The sequence below is a fragment of the Cyprinus carpio genome, chromosome A17 (genome assembly GCF_018340385.1).
Source record: "Cyprinus carpio isolate SPL01 chromosome A17, ASM1834038v1, whole genome shotgun sequence".
NCBI lineage: Eukaryota > Metazoa > Chordata > Actinopteri > Cypriniformes > Cyprinidae > Cyprinus > Cyprinus carpio.
This window is the reverse complement of record NC_056588.1, coordinates 16,501,931-16,519,643: the sequence shown is the minus strand read 5'-3', so window position 1 is coordinate 16,519,643 and position 17,713 is coordinate 16,501,931. Positions and strand designations below refer to the sequence as shown.

At 37.1% G+C, this 17,713-nt stretch overlaps 1 protein-coding gene across 9 annotated transcripts in view; it reads right to left on the bottom strand.

Moving 5' to 3' along the window:
- Positions 1–17,713, bottom strand: part of LOC109102939 (arf-GAP with SH3 domain, ANK repeat and PH domain-containing protein 2-like) — a 59,553-nt gene that overhangs the window by 18,442 nt on the left and 23,398 nt on the right. For 6 of the 9 annotated variants that reach the window (XM_042774248.1, XM_042774244.1, XM_042774245.1 and 3 more), the window contains exons 3-8: positions 8,602–8,747; positions 8,080–8,154; positions 2,746–2,795; positions 2,464–2,490; positions 344–473; positions 156–241 (exon numbers count right to left, since the gene is read on the bottom strand). In XM_042774248.1, the coding sequence (XP_042630182.1) occupies positions 156–241; positions 344–473; positions 2,464–2,490; positions 2,746–2,795; positions 8,080–8,154; positions 8,602–8,747 (514 nt within the window). The remainder of the gene's footprint in view (positions 1–155; positions 242–343; positions 474–2,463; positions 2,491–2,745; positions 2,796–8,079; positions 8,155–8,601; positions 8,748–17,713) is intronic. The other 3 variants (XM_042774254.1, XM_042774247.1, XM_042774249.1) reach the window with 1 other exon arrangement.

Sequence of the window (17,713 nt, the reverse complement as noted above, 5' to 3'; positions counted from 1 at the left end):
TGTGAATAAATTTCATTTTTGGGTGAACTATCCCTTTAATTGCTTTAAATGTCCCTCAAAATATCTAAATACATGCATCTATAAACTATATAATATCAAAATTTTAATTATATAATATTTAAAGGGCTGAGATTGTGAAATGTGGCCAGACTTACTTGCACTGTGCGTGAAAGTATTTGATGAGATTCTGAAGCAAGTCGACACCTTTCTTGATCTTAATTTCATTGACTTTGAGGAGGTACTGTAACAAAACAATAGAGGAGCCTGAAGCACACACACTGCACAGGAAGTGCCTATTACAGCACCATAACAGGATTCTCCAGTGAAATGAGTCACCTCTTACCTCACACATCTGAAGCTGAAAGAAACGGCGCTCTTTCTCCATCTCCTCTGCGATCTCTGCTCCACTGATCTCCGTCCGGATCATTCCATGCTGTCGGGCGTGCTCTTTTTTCTCCTTCTCTATTTTAGAACTGCGTGAAACACATTCAGACCACCTTAAGAATTCAGATACACAAATGCAAACACACGCACAGGAAACACTCATGCAGCAGGGCATTCTTTTCCATATGCTCCAGCGGCATATTGTACCCCACGTTACGGATGCAGCATTTCCTCTGTGGGGAAGGAGGGCCCTGATCTCAGACACAGGATTCCAGAGAGAGCCTCATGCGTTTGGTTTAGGCCTTTATACGCTCTAAGCTCCAGCGGCCGATCATGAAGCAGGCTGGCCATTTCTGGAACCTCTGCTTTCAGAGTTGGAAGCCTTGCGAGGAGATGTGATCAACACTAGAAGCCATTTCCAAAACAAAACATTTCTAGTCAGTGAAACTAGAAAATGAAAAGGCAAAAAAAGATTGTGAGAAAATGCATCAAGCGCTAAATGAAGTGATGTGTTAGTGTGAGGAGCTGCCTCTGACAACAGTTTAGATTTCTGTATTAAGTTCAGTGTTGGGGAGAAGCAAGACTATTAACTTAAAGGGATCGTTTAACCAAAATAAAAAATAATTGACTCAAAAATGTTATGCATTTCTATCCTCTGCCGAGCACAAAATTTTAATTTAATCTAATGAAAATCATTGTTTTATTCCAAGAATTCTTCAAAATAGCTTGTGTTCCACAGAAGAATAAGTCATAGCTTTGTTACAACATGAGGGTGAGTAAATGATGACAGCATTTATTTATTTTTAGTATTATTTTTTTTTTTTTTTTTTGTCAAGTCTGATTCATTTTAGTGAATCTGTTCAGACACTTAATTTCAATGAATGGTTTCAATGAATTTTATAATGTTTTTATAACTATGGCTTTGTATATTTTTAATTAACTTTTTATAAAGTTTTTAAATTCAATGAACCGGTTAAAAAAGTTGCTGATTATTTTTATTTACTATTTATTTTATTTTTTGTACCAGGAAAAAAAAAAGTATGTTTTAGTGCCAAGCCAAATTTCATGGCTATATTCAATCAAATAATTGATATAAATATTAAAACCTATGGAACATTATCTTTGATGAACTCTAAAATGTGGTGTAGTAATATTATCATTTAATGAAATACTCAATTTCTTTTTTCTTAATTCAGTTACATATACTGTAGTTCAAAATTATTATTATTATTTTTTTTTTTGTATTTTAAAGGCATACAAGTCCAAAAATATAAATCTTAATAATAATAAAATATAATTGTGTTTATTAAATAGAATTATGATTAGCTTGTAGTTGAGAAGTCTATGTTTTTTTGTTTTTTGAGTAGCTTCCCCAACTATTTGGGTATTGCATCTGTACATCTGACAGATAGAAGAAATGAGCCTAAATATACTCCCTCATGTCAGCACATCACTTCCACCGATGACTGTAAAGAACAGTCCACCATTTTTTGTGAAAAAGAACATGTTCAATATCAAGCCAGTTAAAAACAAAACTCAAAAATGGTGGAGTATTGCTTTCATCTTTGGGAGAAAGAAACACACAAACAAATAAGTAAATGTGAATCGTGATTTGATGTTTCCTGATGTTCACCTGGTCTCCCGAGGCACCACATTATTTTTAGGGTCAGATTCATTGTCTCTTAAACAAACACAGCACGATCTTCTGCATATTCATTAGTAGGGTATTTGCACAAATGAAGCCTGCCACGCAAACTGCAATTTGCGAGAAAGCCGGAAGCTTTGCACAGACAGATATTGAAGAGAACTCAAACTGTAGCGGCGGTGACGATGAAAACCAGTTTAATGGAGTCAGGGCCAGTGTCACGTTAGAGGACGGTTTCGTTTCTTTCTGTCTGGAAACATGAAGGTATCGGTCACAATCAAACGCCAGAGATTATATCCGGCGATGGGGGGTGAAACATGTATTTGACTGAGGAAAACAGCCGATGATGGAAAACAGCAATGATATTAAAAAAGACAGGACCATAAAAAGCCCCTGGCTTTAATCAAATGACGTGTTATAAGAAAATATATTACCCTTTCAGTAAAGAATGTCCCTTGCAGCTTGGAAAATATATAAAAAGTGCTACATAAATGTCATACATTGTCGCATGCACAGCAATCAGTGTGATAGCAGGGGATAGGAATACAGGAAGTGAGGTGGTAACAATGACAGCTCATTATCCAGAGTGCTGGGTGCCACTGATCCCTCATTTGACACTCAGGACACTGATATTTTCTTTCGATTTAATTCATTTTCAGACTGATATAAGCAAACATGCATGACAGAAATGAAGGAATTCTTTGAAAATCTCTTACACTTTAGTCTCATAGTCTTTCCAGGCTTTATCAAAAGGCTTCTTGAGATCCTGTAAAAAAGAAAGAGAGAGGATATTCATTAGACAGACAGAGTATGACTCAACTTTCATTTTGACATCCGCTGCTTAACCCAAATAACTGAGGAAAAACAGGCCTGAGCAGAAGCGTTGTCTCTCAGAGCCAGACACTTCATTGTCAGCACAACGTCTGGTCCACACTGTGGATGCAGTTTTTTTTTTTTCTCTGAACATCATGATATGCCTTGAGTTGAGTTGGCTCAATGGTTGTGTGCTGAATGCACTAAGCATTACATTAATGCAAAATATCAAGGGAGTTTGCTGTATCAGACAGCCAATCAGATTGGAGCATGTATTTTGCACAAAAATGGCAAGGTTTGAGGCTTAGACTAGCAGAAGAGTGGCATCAAATCACCACTCAGATGTACGCCATCACATATGATGTCATGCTCACAAAGAAAGTACCTGATGTAATGCCAGTGGCTGTAATGACATCATCTGAAAGCTTTAGGGAAATTCTGCTTGTGCAAACAGAGCGCTCTGCAGCAGCTCTACCGAGGGTTTACTCTAATAACACAAGGCTGTGTTTGTAGAGGGACTTCCTAAGAGTCCTACCAACTCTGATAATGTGCTTCCATAACAGATGTTACACACCGCTTAAGTTGAAAACAGTCTCATCTGTGCCAGCAATATTGCCTCAGTAAGAGGAGTTTGACAAGAAAATCATTTCCACATTGAAAGAATGCACATCTCCAAGCATTCCATACTTGAATCAATGTAACAGAAAACAGAGGAGACTCGAAGTACCCATTTAAACAAATACATTAGATCTATAAGTATACAGTGGGTGTAGAAAAGAATCACCCCCTTTTAAAATAATTACATTTTGTTGCTTTGCAGCCAGAAATGAAGGCGGACACAGTTTTTGTTTTATCCAGCTGGATTTACTCATAACTTATAATATCCAAGTGAAAGATAGAACGCCAACATCTCAGAGATAGAAAAAAAAAAAAAACTGATTCACTGATTTGGAAAAAGAAATCTCAACTCAGTCAGGTGTAGCTAATCACCTTCTCAGTGGCACACAAAGCCATTTGTCTTTCAACTGTGATCAGCTGTGGTCATTTTGATCAGCTCAGCATGAAAAGAGATTTCCTGGAGCATTGGTAGTTCTTGGTAGTGCAACTGAAGCAAACAATCAACTATGAGTGTCAAGGCACTGTCAAAAGATCTCCGGGATACAGTTGTGGACAGGCACAAAGCCAGGAAATGGATACAAAAAAATTCAAAGGCTTTATCAATGCCTAGAAGCACAGTGAAGAATGTTATTAAGAAGTGGAAAGTATTTGGTACAACACAGACCCTCCCTGAATCAGGATGTCACTCCAAACTGGATGAAAGAGCAGGAGGAAACTGGTCAGAGACGCTACCAAGAGGCCTACAGCAACTCTGAAGCAGCTGCAGGAATTTATGACAAAGAGTGGTCATTGTGTGCATTTGACAACAACATCACAAATTCTCCACAAATGTGGCTTGTATGGGAGGGTAGCAAGAAAAAAGCCACTCCTCAAGAAATGCCACGTGAAGTCTCAACTGAACTTTGCCAAAACCCTCTTTGAAGATTCTGAGGCAGATGAGACTAATATTGAACTATTTGGCCTCAACACTAAACGATATGTCTGGTGGAAATCCATTACAGCTTACCATCCAAATAACAGCATTCCTACAGTAAAGCATGGAGGTGGTGATATTCTGTTCTGGGGGAGTTTCTCTGCAGACGGGACTGGAGCACTTGTCAGGACAGAAGGAAAAATGGATGGGGCAAAATACAGTCAAATTCTTGAGAAAAATCTGCTGCCCTCTGCCAGAAAGTTGTCAATAGGAAGATGGTTTACCTTCCAACATGACAATGAACCAAAGCACAAAGCAAAACTGACCACACAGTGGTTAAAGGAGAAAAAGTTGAATGTCCTTCCATGGCCCAGTCAGAGCCCACACTTAAACCTCATTGAAAATCTGTGGAATGACTTGAAGATTCCACAAACACCATTCTGTTTTTTTATTTTTTTATTTTATTTTTCCTGACATGTTGGTGTTCTATCTTTCACTTGGATGTTATAAGTTGCACTGAGTAAATTCAGCTGACTAAAACAAAAACTGTGTCCGCCTTTATTTCTGACTGCAAAGCAACAATATGTGATTATTTTAAAGGGGGTTATTTTTTTCTATTCCCACTGTATACAGGTGTGCAAATACATGTCAACGAAGCAGAGTGCAAAAGAGAAAGGGAATCAACTGGATCATTCTTCTTACAAGTTAAAACTTTAACGTGTTTTTGGTTATTCAAACACTTCTCAGTCACTTTATATTACAACCTTGATATTTTTAAATATTTTGGCACAAAATAACATTTTGGGGTGCACAATATATATTGGCCGATGATTAATGCGCATCTCGTCAGTAAAGCCGGTTATCTAATCAGGGGCAAATTCCAACAGGTGCCTGATTTCACATAGAGCAGCTGTTACTACACAGAGCCGTTGTTAACTGACAAGCTGATATATATCGTGCACCCCTAATAACATTCATTGTACGCGAATCAACTTATGCATTGTTTTAAGGAGTTCTGTGCATGATGCAAAATATCAGATTAACTGAAGAAATAATCACCAAATTAATCGATTATCAAAATAGTGGCTGGTTGCAGTTCTAGTCTGGGCCTGTTTTTAAAACAGCCTGAATGAGAGAGATCTTTAGGGCTCTGTACAGGAACAATCTCATCCACCAAAAGAGCCACTTCAGGGATTCAGAGAATGACTGTTCAGCAATTCAGCCTTTTAACTCATGAACACAGAAGAGAGGGGACGTAGAGAGACAAAGGGAGAATATTCCTGAATGCCATTAAACACTGTTTCGAGCTGCTTCATGTTGCTTTGACTGAACTATAAATCATCATTCCTCACCACACAGCACCAGGATACATATCTCTAACAAGCTGAGTCACATAGCATCACCTGGACATTCAGACCGCAACATCTATTAGCCAGAGGGGTCTAAAAAAGCTTGAGTGGGTGGGTTTCACAGCTCAGCGGGCTTCAGCGCTGACAACCACTCCCTATGAGGCTGACAAATCCGTCTACACCAGCAAAGCCAGTCAGACTGACTGAACAGAGGAAGTTCCGTTCACAAACACACACTGTAAGACAATAGATGCAGCTCAGGAACAGACAGCGCCATCATCGAGTTGAGAGGTTTTGGCATGATGTCAGTTCGTCTGTGTGTCGGTTTTATGAGGATTGCAATTCTGTCTCCCTCAGCAATTTAGATGACATGCATTTCAGGGTCAAGAACAGCGAACGTTGGGGGTCAAGCTTTCTGACGTTTCGCAAACCATAACACTTTACAAGTTGAATAAATTAACATTAGTTATCATTCTTACATTCCTCCCCATTTAAAATAGTGAGAAAGTAGCAAAATATTTTAAAAGAATCAGCAATTTGTAAATAAAAATTGAACAAACATTGAGAGAAATGGGATGTTCCAACCTTCTACCCGAGAATACAAAAAAATAAGCAGATTTTAATTAAACACAAGAGAACTTACTAACTTACTAAATAACCAATAGACAAAAAGGGCAGAGTATAACGATGAACACTTTTTACATCAATGTTTAGATTAATGTTCATTTACAAATATTTAACAGACTGCCCGACAAAAGACAAATGAGATGACCTCGTAATGACACCAAAGACATTTCATTTCAAAGATCCATTTGCTGGTGGGTTAATGAGGCACAGGTTCAGGTTAATGACTGGAATGATGGCCCAAGAAGAACCCTGTAATCTCCCACCATTAGCAGCGTCCCCTACTGTGCTCTGAATCAAGCCCGATGCTGATGCAGACTGTTGTGAGACCATTAGCACTCCATAACTGCAGCTGTCAATGTCCTCCCAATCACCTCTACAGGAAATCACTTTATATATAGCAGGAATGGTCATGTTACCATCGTACACAAAGTGCCTGATTGTCACAGAATTTTTTTTTTTTTAAATAGTATTTATGTTTTTATTTTAAACAGCATTCAGATTTTTGCATTTGCTATGCACTAATGCACCAATGCACCACCAAGTCAGTTTATTTTTATTTTTTTACGTAACAGCAGTGACTCTGGGCATGTGACCAAAAGTGCAAATCTTATCGATACAAAACAAAACACAACACAACACCATAAAAAAAAAAAAAAAACCATAGAATTTATGCAAATAAAATAACAGGAATAACAGGCATATTGTTTTTCACACCAAAAAATGTTGTCATTTAGTATGAGAAATAGTACCACTAGGCAGTGATGTTGAGAATGCTATCTCAAACGGAGAGAAATACTTAGGTCACTTTAAAGGTCCAAACACATTAAGTCAATATTAAGGCCCAATTAATGCCTGTAGGGTCTCACTGATTCAGTTAACTGGTCTTTCATTTTTAACTACACATTTAAGAATTGCATCACCCAGGCAGAATGTCTTTTTCAGCCCCATCACAGCGAGAGAGAAAGAGAGGTCTCTAGGGAAATGATACAGGGAGCTGAGTGAAGCGCGTCATTAGGAGTAAATCACATCAGACTCCCCTTTAGAGCTAAGAAGACAATCACATGGTGCAGAGAAAGTCAGGAGGTCGCGGTGGACATAAATGAACTGAAGTGGCCTGGAAGAACATTCTAAAATTCTACCAGCTGTCTTCTGCTCAAGCATGTTTATGTGAGCGTAAACAGACATACAGGGGTCTAACACTGATACTACAGTTTCTGCCAGACATATTTAACCAACAGCATTAGTATTTAAAATGTTAGTGAGATCTTTAGACTTGGGGAAAATATACAGAGACCCAGTGTGGGACCCCTAAGAGTCCACGCCATATCTCAGCACCAAATTTTATAGGCACATGGTCTATATCAGCCTAAGTTTAACACTTAAATATTATTTATCAATAATAAATGTTATATATAATTAATATATTTTAATATATTAAATTAATAATAATATAATAATAATGATGTTTAAATTAATAATGCATTTGAAGAAAATTGTAATTATAATATGCACAAAAAGTCTCTATCATTAAGGTGTAAATTTAGTCACAAGTAACTGATGACGCATGAAATTCAAGACTTGTGTGCAAAGGAATATAATCCATCTATTATGTATTGACTGATGTGCATGTGCCTAAAACACCTTGAGACAAGCACTGATCAATATACTGCTGATAAACTGCCAAAAAGCAAAGAAATAAACACTTTATTGGCTTAAAGTAATGAACTTACCCCTTTAACCCCTTTCAGATCTCCCTTCAGAAGACTGTCCAATGGGAAGGTAATGATGTTATTCATGTTCTGAAACTAGAGAGCAAAAGCACCACGTTAGACAAATCTCTTTCTTCCCAGCTGTGCATTGTCTTTCTTAGAATGGCAATCAGAGATAAACACACAAAGCTGAGAGGAAACAAAAAAGGTCTGTTGCTGCGGGAGAGAAATGAGACGTTTTAAGTAGTTTTCATGCAAACACTATGTTAGTGGAATTATTCATTAGCTTCACAAAAACTAACAAGAAAACTTCCCAAATCATAAATTACACAATGACTGATAATGCTCAGCTCAACTCATTTGAGGTAGCAGCACCAGTAACTGCTAAAACACATTCATGAAAGTTGATCCACCCAGTAGATCAATGACTCAAGATCAGTTTTTGGGCCCAGAGGTCCAAACACATTAACAGCGGGAAAGTACGATATCTGAAACCCATTTGCTCCATATAAAATCACATCAATGCACAATAAATGTCCTCACCAGGTTCTTGAAGAGGGCTGTGAGCTCCTTGGTGAAGACGGAGAACTTCAGGAAGGCTGATCCCAAGTCAGGGTCATCTCGGTACACACAGTTCTCTCCAAACTTCTCTAGAGCTTGAGTATACTGCTCCTCGTTGTCCACGTGAGCTACAAACAGACACAAAGTTGTAATCACAACTTAATTGTGTTGTCATGTATTCCAGCATTTTCAGTTACAGTCCACCTAATCACATCAACTTCATACAACCACAGACACACAAAATAGCCTATTTATTGTTTTAAGGAAACTGTTCCACACTCTGCCCAATGTTATTGTGCGACAAGACAAAAATACCCTGATAGGGCCTGATGGAAACTTAAACAAATCCAAAAACCCAGAACTTCCTCACAATTCCATCAAACTCCCAGTAGATGTCCTCTCCAGGGGCAAAGAACGAAAGATTGGAAAACAAGCAAGCGTGTACTTCACTCATGCAGTGATGTTGCAAACTCCCCACAGTTTGTCTGCAGGGAAAATGTGTAATTTACAAGTAGAGACTAGTTATAGGTTTCGGGATGCTAGTCAATGTGCAAGCCTGTTTATAATCAACACCTGGAGCTTTTCAAGCCTCCCTTGTGGGTAACCTTCCTCCCACAACTAGTTAACGTTATCTAGCACAGTTTCCTCAAACAAAGACTGTCAGCAAGAATAGCCACACGGTATGATTATATAGTCGATGACCTCTTATGAATAATTCATAAGCTGATTTGATTCAGTGTAGCTTGTGATAGTCTGCTTGAGAGCTTTCTCTTTAGGTGACCTATTGTATCTCGATAGGAAGGACATAATGGAACAGGAAGAGAGGCACAATCCAAAGCCAGTCCAGAACTGGGGCCATGTTGCGACAACACGAAAGGAAGACCTGGAGACGCACTCCAGCAGATTTGCGCGCTCATGTGCTTGAGTAGACTTGGAGCACTGCCCAGGTCACAACAACAGGCACAGTAATTAGATACAGGCTAATAAGGATAATGGATATCTGAAGGCCATATGCTGAGGTCATTCCATTCAAATCAAAGCATCCTTTCTCATACCTGACTGGGAAAGCAGGGATGGGGCACTTGTTTTTGTGTTGTATGCCCTATGCCTGTTCAGTTTGATGAATGGCTACACCTGCTTCAATAAATAAACACTTGATAATTACAAATGAGAGCACAAATGTGCAGTATATGCATCAGTTAAAATTGCTAACCCAAGCTTAAGTAGTCCAGACTCCTATTAGTTTTATCTTTATAGAGTGAGTAGTAGGCAGGATTTGAACACTGAATCTAGTGAGCTCACTGTATACTGTACAAATAGTGCGATATCATCTAAGTGAACGTCCTAAATGACATTGAAATCGATATGTTCAGCATCACCAAGCAAAGACTTAAGCGTCAATTATACTACACATAGCGCTCAACACTGGGTTAAATAGTAAATATGTAATTACTTGGAGCTATTTTAACAACATTTTGCAGTACTAAACAAAATACAAGTATATTTTTACACAATAAATCTTGGAGTTGCAATGCATTCTGGGTTTGCTCTAAGACCCTTATAACTTAAAACCTGAAACACACCTCTGTCTCTCTAGCCCTCCGTGACATTAGTCACACTCTCGGGTTGGCAGGAAGGAAGGAGAGCAGTGGGACAGTGTCTGATTATGAGCTGTTAAGACCCTTTCCTTCAAACCAGCTGCTGCATCACAGTGACTCATCACATCTCATTATAGGCCTTTCCTGACTTATTACACCCGTTTTCCATTGATAATGCCAGTGCCATTGCATTCTGCCTATTTTTCACTGAAGAATGTTTTCTGGGCTAGGAAACTTTTATTTAATTAGCATATGTATGAATTGACTGTTATGAATCTTTTTTGTTTGTTTGTTTGTTTGTTTGTTTAGTTTTATTTATTTATTTGTTTTTGAAATTTACTACTTTGGAATTCTAAAAACTAACATACAAAATTTATATCAATAATTTAAATTGTATAATATTTTAAGTAATAACCGAAATGTCTTTCAACCAGGGCTATTATCATTAACTAAAACTAAAACTATTAAAAAAAAAATTTGTTAATTGAAATAAAGTAGAAATAAAATAAATGGTAAAAACAAACTGAATGATAAAACTTATGTTTAAATAATAAAAAAATGCCAAAATACATAAAGTAACCATGCATAGCGAAGAGTGTCATCTGCTTTTTTCATTTATTAGTTCTAAAGCTGCAGGTACGAAAGTATTTCTATTATTTCTCCACCTAGGAGCCACGAACCAACATCCAGAGGGGAGGAGCTGAAACTCAGCATGTAAAGGGTGGGAACTATCTCTAATAATAAAACTTGCCTTACGCTGTAAATGGTTAGAATAAAGACCTGCTAAGTTAAGTTGTTGTTCGCTTATAATCGTACTTACCAATTTGATTCAAAGAATTTTTTGTTCTACAAAGACAAATTACCAAACTATGCCACAAGGGAGAACGTCAAGACTGATTCAATAAAAGCCCAATAAAAAAAGGGTCATCATAGATTTATCACTGTGAAATCTGAAAAATAACATAGTAAAGTAAGTATAGAATACTAAAATAACACTACTTTCAACAGTTTTAATTAATTATAATTTATTAATTTAATTAACTACTAAATTAGAATTTTTTTTATATTTTATTTAATCTTAGAACTTAATTAAAGGGATGGTTGATTGCGATTTCACTTTTAACGCTAGTTAGTATGTAATGTTGCTGTTTGAGCATAAACAATATCTGCAAAGTTACGGCACTAAAAGTTCTATGCAAACGGAGATATCATCTTTTCTACAATTCTGGCAGTTTAATGCCTACAAAAACGACTCGTTGCGACTACAACGAGCTACTTCCCAGGTTTGTTACATTTACATAAACCCTGCCCCCGGGAACATGCAACAAAGGGGGCGGGGCCATGTTGCGCGGCTTTAGAGAAGAGGAAGAGTTGAAGAGTTACAGCCATGTCGTCAAAACATTTTTACCCTGCTAACAATGGTTACAATTTATTTTTAAATCAGTTCCTGACAATTACAACCCTAATGTTTTAATTGATACGGCAATATTGACACCATTATTTACATTCGACCGGAGCACATGCAACTATTAGCCATAATAGTAATGGGTATGAAGTTTCCGGACAACAATCTGGCCAGCTAACCAATCCGAGCCCATTGCGTATTTCTGAGGGAGTGGTTTCATAGAAAAAGGAAGTTAACTGGCCGTTCAAATGATAATGGATACAGCAGCTTACCATAAAGGTAAAATATATGAAAAATATGTTTGTTTGTTTTTTGTTTGTTTTTTAATGAAGCATGAAGACATGTTACACCGCACCCCATAAACACAAACAAGCCAAGAAAAAAAAGCAGTCAACCACCCCTTTAAATAGCAAACATATCCAATTCATAGCAATCAGTTCACATACATAATATTTTAAGTCAGATAAAAACATATGCCACCCATATAACCTGAATGTCTCGCACATGCCATCTTTAAGCACTGAATACCAAACTCTGCCTGAGCCTCAAGTCTCTTACAAAAAATGCATGTGAGGCTCCGAATTTTATAGCAGAGCTTGTGATCTCCACATAGTTTGACATTCACAGTAGGGCTCTTCACATGCAGGCTGGATTCCAGCTGATGTCGCCACTAATGTTATGACAGTAAATCTCCAGGCCAGGCGGTGTGTGTACAGACTCAACACAGGCTGTGTTTGGCCTTCAAGAATGCGGTCTTGTTTTCTGCTGCAGTGGCCAGCTGTGCATTTGGATCTGCCTATCGTTTTAAAGCGACATATGAGCTCTGCACATCTGCAACAGCAAAACTCTGGCTCCTAGCTGTGTCTTTTCTCATGGTAACTCAACCCTAGCAGGCTTTCAGTGCTGTGGCCATCTGAAAGACAGTTTGTTGGGGGAACAAAATGACTGCTTCATTGGCCTGTCTCATAGTCACCTTCAAAATCACTCACACAAAAAAAGCACCAGTTACGGCAGTGACTTGAGTTTTAAGCCTTTGAAACTCACTATTACACACATATAGTGTAAAATGATTTCATGAATGTTTTCTGGATAGCTGCTCGCTGAGCTTATTATGTGGTTTCAGATGATTGTAAACTCAGGTGAGTCTGTAGTGGAGGAGGGGTTGGTCCATGTGAGTAATGCTTGAGTCATTTAAACACCTGTGTACATCGCACCTGGTTTATAGGGTAAGGAAAATACCCCTCATTTGTCACAATCTACTTCTAGAGTTTATAGAATATAGGTCAATATGTTTTGAAGCTAAATAAACATAATTAATACTATACAATAATAAAGGAAGTTTCAATACTCATATTTGATTGGGCATTCCAAGAGTGCCAATATTTTGTTCAACAGCACTGGGATGTTTTGACCTCTCACTCGGCTTATCTGTGTTGGTGTGCTCCAGACAGACTGTCAGGAGATTTTCAGGTTATATTGTTATGCTAGTAGGTTGTGATAGGAAGAATGAGAAAAAAGGGAAAAAGTCATATTCAAAACACTAAACACATCCACGCCAGGTGACCTAAAAAAAAAAAAAAAAAACTGTTTCCATTGCAGTTTTGTGAAATATTCCTTTTTTGAATTGCCGAAACACCGCCCCATGTAAGTGTAAACCACCTCATGCGATATATTGGAATTTTTGCGATATTAACATGTTTCTATTGGGCGTATTTTCAAATCACAATTTCAGTTCGCACAAGTTGAAGGGTAATGGAACCGCAGCTACGGAATCATTCTTTTAACTGATTTACTGAAAAACTGATTTATTCAGTAATAAAAATGTGACCAGCTGCATCTAAAAATCACATACTGTCTGAGCAGCTATTATTACATTTGATAAGGAACTTCCCGTAAAAAAAAAATGCTCTAAATTTTATTCATGTGTGTAACATGAATGCATTTAGAATATACTGCATCCGCTATTTTGCCATCGTCATTTGACCTGCGGCATCAGTTACGTCACTTCACTGCCATTTGTGACTCCTCTCCTGTGGCCTCATGAACAGAAGAGTGTTCATCCGATGCACACTCAAAAATATTGCCAGAAGATGTAATAAACCATTCAGGATTTTCAGCGGATTCATTCAAAAACACAAATTCATTCAGGAATGAAAAACCATTATGTTAATGGTTAATGGTTTATTCTGCTGTGGCTTCATTTGCACTTTTCTATTTTTTGCTGGAGAAAAATAGACCTAATAACTAGCAATACTGCATCCAAAGTGTAGGTTACTCAATATTAGTTATATTTAGAGCAGCATTACTCTTTCTCATATAATAATGACTTTGGGGGAGAAAATTGTTTGTTAGTTACAATTTATTAATTTTATCTACAATTTATTTATAATTTAGCATCACAACACCCAAGCCACTATGTCAATATAAGTGTAAAACACTTCAGAAACCTTGTTGCTCCTGGTTTTCATACACGTCTTGCTCTACTAGACATGTATTACTGTGACACGCTCAGACACCTGATGCCAGCTCAAGGTTTCATTATTGGAAAAGCCTCCAGTAGGCCTCAGGCTCCAAACAGACACAGGAAAGATGTTCCAGTTCTGTCAGCGTCTTTTTTTTTTCTTCACTTTCTCCCATCCTCTCTAGGCAGCTTTTAGATAGATGTCTGCGATAGACACTAGATAGATCATCATGCATAAATAATCCAGGACTGTAAAACAGAAGCGCTTGTTTCTTGGGCTGAAGTGAGAATGCTGATGTGTCATGAGTGAGAGCTGATCTCCTTCACCACCTTACTGGAGACACACTGACAGCTTATTTAATAAATGAGATAGTATGGTTATTCAGTCTCTTCTCATGCCAAATGAAGTAAACGCTATGAATTAAAGATGGAAACAGCCTGTGCTTCTTTAGGATGTTTATAGCTTCCCTTTAAGGTGTTTTGTGAGTAAGCCTGACCTTAACAATATTTATAAACACACACACACACACAGAGAGAGAGAGGGTGTCTGTTACTGATATAAAATTATATATATATTATTTATATTTTATATAATATAATTGTGAATTTTGACCTCAGGTGTGCATTAATTTTCTAATAAATCAACAGCCCGGAGACAATTATTCCGCTTATACTACGGTTACCACACCTCAAGACATCGATCAGATGATATATTTAAAGGGATTCATCCAGTTTTTGTACTTAAATCGCTATTGTGAGTAGGAGTATTTCTTCTGCATCTCATCCATCGCCTCTTTTGCTGGTTCCAAAACATAATTTTAAAGCTGGTAATGGAGGCTTGAGCCATTGATAGCATTCTAATGCAGTTATTAATGAAGTTATTAGAAAGAGAGTGAGAGAGACAGAGACACACAAATAAAGAGAAAGAAAGAAAAAAGCTTATATAAATTATGCAAACTATGCTCACCCCTTAACACCCTCAACAATCATCTGCAGCATCTCTCTAAACAGCGCTGTTATTACCTCGCTAGTGAGAAATGTCATGTGTATTTACTTTCAGAAAATCATCTGTCATGTTGTTTTTGTTAATCCTTTAATTTCCATTATTACAGTTTTACTATGCGAAGTGATATGGAACTTTAATGCGCTCAAGAGAGCTTCCTGGAACTACGTTTGCCATGCATTTCCCAAAAAATAATTGCACACCTCAGAACGTTCATCAGCCAATCAGATTCAAGCATTCAACCCGTAGTATAAATATGTTTAAATAGAATTTGTTAAAAATATGAATGATTGTACATTCTGAAAAATTCATAAACCTTGTAATGCCAAATGGAAGAAAGTGAGTTTTACCTTGTAATTTTCTCATAAAATAATGCTACAACAGAAATATTACAAATTATTATTTCTATTTTTAATTGGCGCATTAACACTTTTGTCATCCTGTGATCACTGCAGCATCTGCTGAGGCAATGCTAATAGATGTTAGATTCAAGAGGGTTTAAAATCCCACTAGTGAATTCCACACTCCAGCAGTAATTTTAACACACTGTCACTGTTCTCTCCAGGTGTGAATTACACCTATTTCTGCACCTCTGCACGTGACCCAGCAGTTCAGAGCGCTCTGATCAGGAGATTTGTCTCTCGTACTTCAACTCTGACAGATTTACGTGCATCCCGGGCCGGATGGCCTTTCTAAAGCCAGCTAAGAGCAGATGTCCTGTTCCTCACTGATAACAGAATGTGTTAAGAGCAGAGAACTTAATCAAACTTACCCAGAGTCACCAGCCTGTAAGCAGAGATTCTCTGATTTATTACTGAAGAGGAACATGACGATCCTATGAAGGCTTATGTAATACGGCTTTTCTAATGAATAACCACTTTTGACCAGCCAACTTGGTCATCAGCCGATATTAGTAGACATTTTTTAATATATCATTATCGGACGATGTTGTAATTATTATCATTCATGCACATTTCCCCTATTTTTTAATGTTTAAATTACTATTATCATCATCTAATGTACACTTTAATTTAACCTTTAAAAAAAAACAATAATTTATTAACACTTGGTAAAACTGTTGACACTTTAGCAAATCTCAAAATTAATATTAATTTTCATATATTTTCATACATGTTGTGAAGCCTAATTTCACTTGTAGCACTTAAAAACGTTTTTTTTTTTTTTTTTTTTACAATATAGAATAAAAAAAAAAACGTTTATTCTTAAATTACAATGTTGTAATGCTTGTTTCTAGTGTTTTTTTTATGAGAAAATAGTATAAATAGACAAAATAAAATAACATTAACATAAGCCAATTTTTTTTATACTAGAATATGCCTAAATAGCTTGTAGCATTTTTCTGGAGGTTGCATCGTGACGTCTAAATACACTTGTAACATTTAAAACAACTAATTTTAGTTTTTAGGGGTTATATTTAATTTATTTATTTAGTCAAAGTAGTATAAAATATCTGCCATTTTTATTTATTTTTATATTAGAATTTTGTGATGCCTAGCAAATGCAGCATTTAAAACAACAAATTTTAGTTTTTAGTATTTTATTTAGACAAAATAGTATAAACAAATATTTGTATTGATTCATTTTATTGATGCCTTGTAGCATTTAAAACATACCAAAATATAAGCAATAGCAATTGTTTAGCATTCATTTTGTCTGATATGCAAATACACAGATATTTAAGTCAGGCGTGTTTAGATCAGTAAAATGCAAATAACAGGTGAACAGGTTTGCAAATTATTTGCAACGATACTTCATAGATAGAATTTGAATTTGCATAATCAAATGAGTGGAACAGATCCTGCCAGAGTGAAACAACACAAAAGCACCGATTCCCGCAAACAGGAAACAATAACGGAGCCACGGCTCTGGGAATCCCATCAGCGTGTATGGGTGATGGATAGACATGAAGGGTGTGTCCTGGCACAGCTGTACCCTGGGGTGTGGGAGACAGCTGTCCCCCCTGAACAGAGCCAGCAGTGTTCCTAGAAAAGTGTCGATTAGCAGAGCTTGCTCGTCTGGGTCTTCTTGTGCAGTTGAAACAAATTCAGTGTGTGAATGAGCCGTGTTGTCTTAGGCAGAGACAGGCGGCACAATGGAGAGCTGCTCAACCTCAGTACCGGCAGCCGGTACAAAGAAAAGAACATCACTACACTACGATAACATAAGCTATTCAACAAATCAACACACCAAAACACTCAAAAAAAATAAAAAAACTCATGGAAGTTGCCTTCTCCAGTAGGTCAGCGTGAAGATAACAGACTGTCAGCGACATGAAGTTAACCCTGAATCCTAAACAGTGCTACTCAGTAAAGCAGCAAGCGATCATTCTTCGTTCTGAGTTTTAGTCTCAGCGATCATGTTTTGCAGTTTGTAAAAGCAGTCCTGCCCATAGTGAAATTCACTGGTCCAAACCCCCCAAAAAATCAAATAGATCCTCATAGATTGTGATTTTGTCATTTTGCACCTCCACTTTTAACTTGACTTTTGTAAACTTAACTCTGTAAACTAGTGGAACACATCATATAATATTTGATTCTAATCTTCTTCAGCCATATTTGATGTTTTACATAGATGAGGAGCAGTAATTCGGTCTAATGAGTTTATAG